Source organism: Mirounga leonina, unplaced genomic scaffold (assembly GCF_011800145.1).
Source record: "Mirounga leonina isolate KUSES-001 unplaced genomic scaffold, KU_Mleo_1.0 Mir_126, whole genome shotgun sequence".
Lineage (NCBI taxonomy): Eukaryota > Metazoa > Chordata > Mammalia > Carnivora > Phocidae > Mirounga > Mirounga leonina.
The window spans coordinates 26,456,504-26,468,309 of record NW_023270314.1 but is presented as its reverse complement, the minus strand read 5'-3'; the positions used below and the strand labels follow the sequence as shown (position 1 = coordinate 26,468,309).

The following is an 11,806-nucleotide window of genomic DNA, read 5'->3' as shown; positions in this document are numbered from 1 at the left end:
CAGAGATGGCACATGGATGTCACGAGTGCACCTCTCCAGTCAGCCCCACAGCAGCCTCACCAAGTCAGACAACTCTTTCTGACCAAGCCCAGACGGGACTGCGGAACTGCCAACATGGAGCCTGCTCTAACAGTCACTCTCGTCGGATCCAGGGAGTCGGCAGGCACCTTTCGGCCATCCCTGAGCCATGGGCTCGTTCTGGTTTGAAACCCTCTGCCCTCCTTTGATGATGGCGCCAGAACCAGTTCGAACACTGCACGCAGAAAAATCAGCTCCATCCCTTTATAGTCATGCCTTGGAGGAGGGGGAGATGGGGGCATAACTGGGGAGGGGGGGCAGCGGGGGTCGTGGTTGAGAGCCAAGTCAGTACCGAAGGTCCCGCTTTGGGGACCAACTTCATAAGCTGTACTCCTTTTTCTGTGGGGTTCCTGAATGGATTAGGGTCTTGGGTTCCCTGAATGGATTAGGGTCTTGGGTTCCCCCCACCAAAAGACCACATAAATGCTCAGGATTGGAAGATAAACTACAGAAGGCCCTCAGATGGACTGCATCAGTCTTTGGCTACTCTAGGTGTTCATGTCGATCCTTAGAACAGCCTTCCTGGTCTAGAAGGAGGCAGGAGCAAGGGAGAATATGGAAAGGAGCCATGCACCTGGGTCCCAGTGAGTGCCCAGGGACATCAGGTGCCTGAGCAGGACTTACTCACCTGCAGATAGCTGACTGGCTGTAGGCTGGGCCCTCCGTGGCAGTCAGAGCCTGACCCACCTGAGTCTGCGTGAGGCCCAGGGACAGCCGTCGGATCTTAAAGTTCTTGGCAAACTCCCGGATCTCTTCCAAGTTGATTCCGTCCTCATCCAGACTTGGGGTATGTGGCTCTAGGCCAGAGGAAGGGACCAGGGGTGAGTGTGTAAGACAGATGATATCACTGCTTATCTAGCTTATTGGCCTGGCCTGGTAAAGTAGTGAGGGATGAGGACATTTGACAAAAGGCCCATGCACCCTTACTGTCCTCTTTGCCCCTATTCCCAAAGCAAACAAGCCTTGCAGGAAAGGAGCCTGGACTAACTGTCGGGAAGTAGGGGTCTGTTTTCAAGTTCTTCTAGCTCTAATGGCCGACCCTCCCCCATTCTCCCTACTCCTAGCCCCAAGCACACCTTAGCCATCCACATTCCTCAGATACTGGGTGAGAGACCAAAGGAGAGACAGCCAATGGGTTGGCTTCTAAAGAAGCAGCCTCCACTATCATCATGCCTAGAATCCAGCTCAGCAGGAATGGGAATTAGAGAGCCAATCCCTGGTGTCAGGCCTTTGCCCTTCCCCTTTGGACTCTAGAAAGTTTATTAAGGAAAGCAGCATCTAAAGGCGCTGGGGTATTTGAATAAATGCCTCTTCTCCTCTTCTCTACAATCTTCTCCAGGAGCCACTTACTGGATACCAACTGGCTGACAGTAGGGGTCTCAGAGCAGGTGATTGGAATGGGAGCAGAGGCAGATGGCTTGGCCGCTGGGGCTGGGCTGGTGATGACCACCGCAGGCTGGGGCACGGCTGGCGTGGGCTGGATGGGCTGTACCTATGAAAAGAGAGTCCATGAGTCCCCACTGCCCACCTGCCTGGCTCAGGGGCTTGCAGTCCCTGCAAGGTCCAGAGGCAGGGCAAAATGGGCATGAAATCCTCACCCACCTGGCACACTCCTACCTATGTGCCATCACAAAGCAAGACTTACAAGCTACTTATTAGCACCCACCTAACAATCATGACCAAGTTGGAGCCTCTTAGGCACCTGTGACAAGGCAGGTCAGAGGCTCAGAAAGTTTCAGTACAACTTGGTCAAAGCCCCAACAAGTATCCACCCTCGAGATAACTGCTCTCAAATCTTTTCCCTCAGAGCAGAAACCGAAACCTGATTCTAGGGCCTCCCAGGCCCCAAATGTCCATCAATAAGGAACTGGCAAGTGATTCCTGGGACTTCCCTACAGTGAGATTCTATGCAGCTATTAAAAAGAGTACAGTAAATCTCTTGAATACTGACATGCAAAGAGCTCTGGGTCACAGTGCTAAGTGGAAAAAAAGGTAAAGTGAAAACAGTTTTTAGAGAATAATTCCTATTAAAAATACGTATGGGGATGGGTTAGCCCGGTGATGGGTATTAAAGAGGGCACGTACTGCATGGAGCACTGGGTGTTATGCACAAACAATGAATCATGGAACACTACATCAGAAACTAATGATGTCATGTATGGTGATTAACATAATAAAAGAAAGAAAAAAGAAAAAAAATACATATGGGGGCGCCTGGTGGCTCAGTCATTAAGCGTCCACCTTCGGCTCAGGTCATGATCCCAGGGTCCTGGGATCGAGCCCTGCATCAGGCTCCCTGCTCTGTGGGAAGCCTGCTTCTCCCTCTCCCACTCCCCCTGCTTGTGTTCCCTCTCTTCGCTGTGTCTCTCTCTGTCAAATTAATAAATAAAATCTTAAAAAAAAATTACATATGAGTTTCCAGGAAAAAAGTCTGGAGGCATATAAAGCAAGTTGTCAACAGAAGTCATCTCTGGAGGTGGAATTTTACTTTTTTCCATTAACATACTATTGGAATTTTTATGAAAATCATTTATCATATTTATCATCAAGAGAAACTATAAATATATGACATTAGTATTTTTTGTATGATTTTTTTTTAATAAACTCTACCCCCAACATGGGGCTAGAACTCATGACCCCGAGATCAAGAGTCGCATGTTCTACTGACTGAGCCAGCCAGGTGCCCCCAGTATGATTTTTTTTTTCTTAAAGCTTCCTGGAAAGTGTAGATTTCTCTAGGATGGGTCCTATTCCCTGGATTCTACCTCTTGGTAGCTCTCAAGTCCATTCCCCTCTTCATCACCAGAACCTTATTAGCCTTTAGTCAGGGCTCCTCATTTCTTGCTAGAACTGTTTCTCGGCTGCCTCCTAACAGGTGACAAGGACTCAAGTCTTGCCACGGTTCAGTTCTTAGCTCCACCTGGATAAGAGCTAATTTTTTTTTTTTTTAAGATTTTATTTATTTATTTTAGAGAGAGAGAATGAGAGACAGAGAGCATGAGAGGGAGGAGGGTCAGAGGGAGAAGCAGACTCCCTGCTAAGCAGGGAGCCCGATGCGGGACTCGATCCCGGGACTCCAGGATCATGACCTGAGCCGAAGGCAGTCGCTTAACCAACTGAGCCACCCAGGCGCCCTAATTTTTTTTTTTTTTTTAAGTAGGTTCCATGCCCAGTGTGGAGCTCAATGTGGGGCTTGAACTCACAACCCTGAGGTCAAGACCTGAGCTGAAACCAAGAGTCAGATGCTTAACCAACTATGCCACCCAGGCACCAACCCCCCCCCCCCCCCGTAATTTCTTTTTAATACACATCTAGCCACTTCCCTGCTAAAAGCCCTTCCATGACTCCCCACTACATAATAACAGTGATAAAATAAAAGCTCCATTTTTCCAGTGCTTCCCGTGTACCAGAGTGTTAACTGTCTTATGTGTAATATATCCGTTAACATTCATAACCTTCTGAATTGGTACTCTGATAATCTCCATGTTACAGAGGAGGCTACGGGGTTATTCACAAAGCTTGGAAACAGCACAACACATTTGAGGGCCACGGCCTCAACATCACCTGAGAACTTGCTAGAAATGCAAACTCTTGGGCTCCACTCCAACCCTACTGAATAAGAACTCCGGGGGTGGGGGGAATGTGTGTGTGTGCGCGTGCGCGCGCGGGGAATCTGCATTCCAGTAAGGGGTGGTCCTGACACGCACTCAAGTTTGGGAACCCCTGCTCTGGCACATTATCATTCCTGCAATTACCTAAAGGTAGGCCCACTCTCCCATCCAACTCATCCCTTTAGATGAGTTCACCGACCCTTCTCTATGAGGCCTTGCTGAACTCCCCGGTCTGTTGGGAGCTCCCTTCTCTGGGTCCCCACAGCACCTTCTCAGGTCCCTATCATAGTCCTTGTCACGCTGGCTTGCAGTGTCTCCAGCACTGGGCTACCTAAGGCTAGGGAGGGCATCTTACTCGTCTCTAGATCTTCAGCACCTGGGACATAGTAGGCACTCAAAAACTGCTCCTGGAATGAACAAATAAAGCAATAATCAAAGCCACAGTGCAGAGTGAAGGGGTGAAGTGGGAGGAGGTACAGAATAAACTTCTGGGGCTCTGCCGGTGGTCTGTTCACCTTGGAGCTAATCAAGGCTCAGTTTACTCTGACCACCTCCCTGGCCTTCTCAGCACACCACTAGCCTCTGAGGGCACAGAGACGTGTTTTTGGGTGTGTGTGGGTAGGGGTGGGGGGGGTGCTCCTTCCCTGGACAGAGTATGTGGGGACTCGCTTGGGCCTTCTACCCTGGGATTTCCCCTCACTTTGGAGAGGTGCTCTGTTTCCTGGGGACTTCAGAAGATAATCTTGTCCTGCCCTGCAGTCTTGAGGGAGGCAGCCCATTCCAGACAGCCCTGCCTGCCGCCCACCCCCCACAATCCTGCCCTCGCCCCAACCCAGCCCTTGTACCTCACTCTTAGCAGGGGACTCAGGCGTGCTTGCCTTCCGGACAGCCACGGGCGGAGGCAGGGGGCTGCTGGCCAGGGTTGCAATCACCTGGCCCTGGGCATTCAACAACAGCTGGGGCGTCACAGCCTGGACCTGCAGGCTCTGGGCTGGTGCTGGGGCTGCCACGCTAGCCGAGTTCACTACCCACGGAAGGGCTCCAATAACCTGCGAGGAAACAACGCAGGGACCCCGGGTGTGAGGCCAGTGTCCAGTCCTGCCCCCAACCCAAAGCCCCACACTGGCAGGGGAAGGGACTTAAATCATTGCACCCTTCTGGAGCTCAGTTTCCTCATCAGTAAAGACAAGGATTCATCCTCTAGGAGCTGTTTCCTTTGTTCGCTCTCCAGAACTGTGGTGGGGCAGGAGTAGCTCTGCACGTGAGTCACACGGCCCTGGATGCGAATCCCTGCCCTGCCTCATTTTATCGGGTGGCTTAATTTCTCTGGACTTCAGCCTTCTCCCCTGTAAAAGGGGAATGCAAATCTCCCCCTAGTAGGCCTGTACTCCAAGTGAGGTGAGGTAATGTACGAGAAAGCACCTAACGCAGAGCCAGGCCACGAGGTGGGTGCTCCCCAAATGAAAGCCCCCGGCTAGAGTGAGCACCTAGAGGGCGGGGTGGGGGCTATGCCCTGTCTGGGCTCAGCATCAGCACAGAGCTGCCACACGAGGGACAGGGACAGCAGCCTGACGCCCTGTTGGAGTTTCTTTGACCGTTAGCCCGTATCCTGACCCCCCAGGCAGCTTCTCCACCACCCCACCACCCCCACCCCTCAGCCCTGCCTTTGACCACTTGCCTGTCCCTGAGCGTTGGTGAGGATCTGACTGCTGATCCCCGGCATGCTGGGAATGGCGTTGGCAATGACCGGAGTGGTAGTGAGGGAACCTAGGATCTGGGTCTGTCCCCCGAGGGAAGCGGCACTGATCTGTGGGTGGAGAAAGAGCCCTGCTCAGAGGCCGAGGGGCAAGAAAGAGCCCTAGGCAGAGAGGAGAAGGCTGAGGGCCGGGGGTGGGGGGTGGGGGGTGGGGGGTGTGTGTGGGGGCGGGGTTGGGGAGATACAGGTGCTGGGCAGATGTGAATGTGGGCTGCAGGCCCAGGTCCAGCTGAAGAGTATCCAGGGTCGGGGGCTGCAGGGGCCTGGCAGGGAAGGGTGGGGCCGCCGCCGTGGAAGGGTCACTCTGGCTAATCTCTCAGGCCAGGCCCGGGAGGACAGAAAGTCCAGACTGGAGGGGCCGGTGATTCTAGTCGCACCTAACAGCTCCCCTGGCAAGCCGGGAGCCACACGGGACAGACACTGGCGTGGGGGCGTGAGCCTCCAGCTCCGCCCGAGTTACGGCTCACAAGTGTGCAATCCCCAGACACCATCCCACCCTCCAAGGCCGATCCAGTGGTTCAGGTTCTGGAGAATTTGCCCAGCCCTCTTGGCGGAGGCTGTCTGCTCTCGTCTGGGATGGATGGGCTGGCAGATGCAAGGAGAAGGCCTCAGAGGGGGGCCATCTCTGCTGATGTGTTGGAAAAAAGAGCCGTATGCGGGGGGCTGGTCCTCCACCGCCTTCCTCCCCTGTGGGAAGGGCCAGTTCCACCCTTGGCCCAAGATTCGGTCCATCCCCGGTGAGCCCCGGGTGAGGGCAGCGGCTTACAATTCCTGGGCTCAGCGCGAAGCCCGCGGGCTGGACGGTGATCTGTGGGGGGGTGTCCACCGGCTTGGGCGTGGGGGCAGTAGCGGTGGCAGCAGTGGGCTGCGGGACAATGGCAGGCGCGGTCTGCAGCAGCGGCTGGGGCTGGAACAGCGGCTGGGGCTGGGCTGCTGGCCGGGGCTGGCTGGGCGAGGAGGCCTGTGCCGGCGACGGGACAGCTTGTACGGGGGTCGGGAGGGCGGCGTTCAGCACAGCGGCTGCTATGGAGCAAGGCAGAGACAGGGGTGCTCAAACGCCCAGCCGCGGCCCCCCGAGCAGCTCCAATCCCAGGGGATCTGGCACAGGCAGGAGAGGGGGTTGGGGCAGCGGGGCAGAGGGGACAGGCAGCCGTGATTCCCTTGATCCTTGCAGGGGCAGCACAGGGCAACATCTCTCATCCCCCCCCCTTGGGCCTGGAGATGTGGAGGCTCAAAACCAGAAGCTGAATCTTCTTGCAGTCCTTCTCAGGAGGCTGGTCGTGGGGTGCACTCTGGCGTGGGGGGAGAGGGGCAGTCTCAGTTGGCTGGAGTAGGAGAGGCCTGCTGGGCCAGCACCGTGTCATGGCCTAGAGTCCCGAGGTGGAACAGCAGCTCTGTGGCGGGGTGCCTGGGACACCGGATCCAGACTCCAGGGCTGTGGCCCTGCCGGGCCGCGGGTTCTGAGTCCAACATGGCAAGCGCGCGTGCAGGGACAGTAGCATAGGGTGGTGGGGGGCCTGCTGCCGTCCTGGGGAGAGTTGCCGTTACCTTGCAGACCGGCTAAAGGTGGCTTGAAAATTCCCCCCGTGGGAGAAGCAGCTGTCAGTCCTGGGAGGGCGGCCACGGTTGCTGTAGGAATTGTCCACACGGCCAGCCCCTGCTGACCAGCCACTTGACCTGCAATACTGATGGGGATAAGAAGAGGTTGAGTAACTGCCCCTGCTGGAACCATAACTCCTGTCAGAACTGTGGCTAAGTTTTCCTGAGTCAAGACCTGCAAAAGCAAACAAGATTTCAAAAAGAAAAGAAAAAATAAAAAAATCAACATTGATAGCGCAAACACCGGGTCTCTCGGACCCAGTCGAGCACAAACAAAGCATTCTGAGGGCGGTGTGGGGGGGGGGGCGGGGGGAGGCCACATGAGGGTGGGGAAGAGACAAGCCCTAGCCGGAGGCCCAACCCTGAGGGGGTGCCTGGACCTGACGAGCCTGCCTTCAGAGAAGCTGCCCCTCTTGGAGACAGGGCCTGGCCCTGCTCACAGCACAGCCAAGGGGAAGCAGGGGCGGGGGCTGGTGGTACCACATGGTCGAGGGCCTACAGAGGCCTCTGGGCAGCTCTGATGGAGGCTACTCCCCTGCCGGATGCCTGGCAGATCTGTGCCAGGAGCGAAGGGCCAGAGGGAGCGCAGCAACTGCTGGGGGATAGGGAGGCAGCTTCTCATTGCCCTGGGGCTGCCCCCTGGCTCTAAATGAGGACTCTGAACAATCCATTAACTCTGCCAGGCATCCACTGGAGGGGCTAACAAGGGCATCCCCTCATTTAGTCATGGGATAAACAGAGACACCTGTGGCACGAAAGAGTTAATGTTCTCCCTACCTACAGTTCTCGCTGGACCCAGGGATACGACTTGGCAAGCACACATCTGATCTTCCCAGTGGGCCTGATCTGGGGTAGGGGAGAGGCCAGGGGTGCCTAGTAGGGGGGCGTCCCTCCTCCAAGCCGCAGCCCCTTCCCTGTTCTTCCCGTGAAATTCCCAGGTCCCACGGCCAGCCCACGTTGGCTGTCCCACGCTTTGCTCCTGCCCAGGGCCCTCTGCTCAGCTCCGCGGGGGGCCCTTACCTGGGGGGCAGCCTGTACAGATAATGGAGCCAGGGTCTGCGAGGCCTGAGGCTGGCTGGGGGCTTGGCTGAAGGTGGCAACAGCAGGGGCAGGGCTCGGAGGGATCCCCGGCAGAGACTTCACTTCACGTGGCATGGAGAGAAAGGACAAGGAGTGAGCCTGGTACATGCGGCGGGGTCACCGGAGGACAGCAGCTTGTTGCAGCCTGAGGGGGCAACTCTCAGCCTCACACTCTGTTTCTGCATAACCCAAGGCCAATCACTGGCCTTCCCTGGCCCCGGGGAGACTGCTTCCCCCAGTGCTGCCGGTCGTGAGAACAGGAGGCTGGGGAGCCCTGGGCCAGACCTGCAAGGTAGGCTACCCTCCTCCCACCTCTAGTTGAAGAAAATGCAGGCCTGTGCGCAGCTGGCTCTCAGTCTCTCACTTCCCGGCTCCGCAGGACACGGTGACCTATCACATCATCAGTAGAAGGGCCTGAAGTGAACGTGTGGCAGCAAGGGAAGGAGCTAGAACCGATGGGAGCAACTTCCCTTGGCTCATCCGGCAGCGGAATCATTGTTCACGCTACCTGCAGGCTTCTTTTTGGATGCAGGTGCTGGCCTGGGGCAAAGCTCCGAGGATTCCTGTAGGGGGAAGTCCTTGAAGTGGCAGCCCTGAAAACTGGACTCTGGAACCCAGGGGCACTCCAGGCTGGGCAGAGTTTCTCTGCCAGTGCCTAAGGGCTGAGGTCCAGAAGAGGAGCTTCGCTGAGCTTCTAAAGGAACCTCCTGTGAACCGGAGTTTTTCACCCATGTTACAGCTTCCGACTTAGTCAGGTATTGGGGACCCCACCAGGAAACCTTTTCAAAGCTACACAACCATGAGGAGAGGGGTTATTATTTAATACATGGTGAGACCACGGATGGGGTGATGGAGGTTAGACCAGATTGGTGGCCTCTTAATACTGGCTGGGCATAGATTTCCAGGCCCGAATCTAGGCCTCCTGAATGGGAATGGCCGGGAGTGGAGGCCAGCAACCTCTCCTCTCCCTCTACTTTCTTTTAAGCTCGCTTGTGATACAGCACGCAGCCACAGTGGAACCACTGAATCAGATAACCTTCCAACCCTGCGTTCCCAGCCCGTTTTAATCTGGAAAGGCAGCAATTTAACTCAGGACTGTAATGTTCACAGTATATAAGGACAAAAAATCCAATTGTTTAAGGAATTAAAGAGACAAACAGGCAACAACTAAAGCCTTCTAAAATTCAAACAGGGGGCGCCTGGGTGGCTCAGTCATTGGGCGTCTGTCTTCGACTCAGGTCATGATCCTGGGGTCCTGGGATCAAGCCCCACATAGGGCTCCCTGCTCAGCGGAGAGCCTGCTTCTCCCTCTCCCACTCCCCCTGCTTGTGTTCCCTCTCTCGCTGTCTCTCTCTGTCAAATAAATAAATAAAATCTTAATAAAAAAATAAAATAAAATTCAAACAGAAAACAAAATGGCAGGTTCATCTCCACCGTGGAAGGGAAATGCAGTTCTAACTACCGAAAAAAATCAGAGAACATAAGGATACTCTGAATCTATGAAAATTTATTTATTTGTTTTTTAAAGATTTTATTTATTTATTTGACAGAAAGAGACATAGCGAGAGAGGGGACACAAGCAGGGGGAGTGGGAGAGGGAGAAGCAAGCTTGCTGCTGAGCAGGGAGCCCGAAGCGGGGCTTGATCCCAGGACCCTGGGATCATGACCTGAGCCGAAGGCAGACGCTTAACGACTGAGCCACCCAGGCACCCCTGAATCTATGAAAATTTAAAAAAGATTTTGCTTGACAAAATTTTATGAAATTTAAAAAAAGGAAAGTGGGAAAATGGGAATGTGATGAACACGAATGAGAAAAGCTTACCATCTAAAGAAAGGACATATTCATTTTATTAGGATTTATTTCCAAAGTAGGACCCAGGGTCCAAGGATTTGCCTAACATTTAGGGCTTTTGTCCCTTCCTGCAAGACTGCTTTTCAGAGACTGAACCAATTCACAGAACAGTCAATAATGTTCCTATTTCTCCAAAGTGCCACCCAATTTAGGTTTTGTCACTGTTTATTTTTCTGGCTTAACAGGCATGTGGTACCTTATAGCCAATTACTTGTCCTCTCATTGACAGATTTTGTATTTTTCATGTAATGACTTCCTCCTATGTACACAATTGACTTCTCTTCAAAAGGAATTCGAGTGGACAATACCTCAAAGGAAAAAACAAATTTTCAAAGGACCAGTACAAAGGCACTCAAAGCACTACGGATTATGACAGTGAAAAACCAGACAGTCTGACAATAGCCAAACCCAGACTCAGGTGTGTGAATCTATGGCAATAAAGGAAATGGGCCTATGAATAATATGGTGGTAAGTGTCCTATTACAGTCTACGCTTGGTGGCCACAACTATAAAGATACATACTGTGACAAGGACTGGGTAGCCTTTCGTGAAAGGCTTAAATATACAAACCTCTGGAAGATGATGTACACTACCATAAACACTCATGCTAAGGTGTAAATAGTTGATTTAGGATCCATTTCCGAGAGCAGGTTTGGACAAGGAACAGAATTAAGGCACCAGAAGAAATGAGATATGGAAGACAGATTAAAGAGTAAAAAGAGATGGGGCGCCTGGGCGGCTCAGTCGGTTAAGCGTCCGACTCTTGATTTCGGCTCAGGTCACCATCTCAGGGTCCTGAGATCGAGCCCCACATTGGGCTCCTTGCTGAGCATGATCCGGTTTAAGATTCTCTCTCCCACCTCTCCACCACCCTCTCTTAAAAAAAAAAAAAAAAAAAAAAAGAGTAAAAAGGGAAATGAGGATAAACCTGGGATACCTCCCAAATTTCCTGAAAAGGGGCCTCATCCCCATCATGGAAAGGAATGAGAAGGGGGGCCAGATGTAACATCCTTGTCTCGGCTGCCTGCTCTCCAGGGCACGGCCCCCACAGGAGTAGGCTGATGCCCTCCCTAGCTTCAACACAGAGCAGAGCATTTCCAGGCTAGGGGAGAACGGTCATGTCTCTTGCCATTCCTTTATTCAAAAGGAGAAAAAATGACCCAGGGTTACTAGGGTCCCAAATGAATCTGCACACTGATTTGTGGGTAGAGCGAGGGATACGGCAAGGGAGCCTTGCCGTTTTCTTTTTCCCTAAAGCCTCTCCTCATTTGCTCTCTTCTTGGCTCCTCCTCTGGGCCCACCCCCATCAGCCCAGATCTCCAATCTAGGGAAGGGAAGATAAGCAGTAGCCTAGGGGAGATGAATCGTGGCGTTCTGGGGGGACTGACTAGGGAGGTCCCAGGTTTCCAGCAAAAGATGTCTACTCTGCAAGGTATCAGTGAGCAAAGTCCAGGAGAGGGTGCCGCACAGCCAGAGAGCCATGCCTGACACCAGTCCCAGCCTCTAGGACAGCCCCGGTTGTATCACAGCTATACTGCAGGGTAATTAGGAGAGACCGTGTGGGTGGATTATCTCTCTCCATTCCCCGTACAGGAGAATCAAACTCTTGCCCTAAAGTGTCTTTAGAGGGCAGCACAAATAAGACCAGCTGGCGTGACTCACAGCAGCCCAGCTGGGAGTAAGGAGCTCAGATTCTATAAGGTTCCACCTAACCCACACCCTTAGTCCAGGGTAGGTAACATGCCCTGCTACCCCCAGCTGCTGGGACCTCCCAGATCCACCACCAAAGGTACTGAGTTGGAAGGGCTGTCAGGATCCTAAAGGTCTAGT

The 11,806-nt window shown here is 53.5% G+C and overlaps 1 protein-coding gene across 3 annotated transcripts in view; it reads right to left on the bottom strand.

The window, feature by feature from the left end:
• Positions 1-11,806, bottom strand: part of POU6F1 (POU class 6 homeobox 1) — a 33,237-nt gene that overhangs the window by 7,954 nt on the left and 13,477 nt on the right. For all 3 annotated transcript variants that reach the window (XR_004678755.1, XR_004678756.1, XM_035002647.1), the window contains exons 4-10: positions 8,065-8,186; positions 6,994-7,219; positions 6,212-6,468; positions 5,368-5,496; positions 4,535-4,738; positions 1,429-1,570; positions 707-875 (exon numbers count right to left, since the gene is read on the bottom strand). Coding sequence is in view for 1 of the 3 variants with exons in the window: in XM_035002647.1 (XP_034858538.1) it covers positions 707-875; positions 1,429-1,570; positions 4,535-4,738; positions 5,368-5,496; positions 6,212-6,468; positions 6,994-7,219; positions 8,065-8,186 (1,249 nt within the window). In the remaining 2 variants the exon portion in view is untranslated. The remainder of the gene's footprint in view (positions 1-706; positions 876-1,428; positions 1,571-4,534; positions 4,739-5,367; positions 5,497-6,211; positions 6,469-6,993; positions 7,220-8,064; positions 8,187-11,806) is intronic.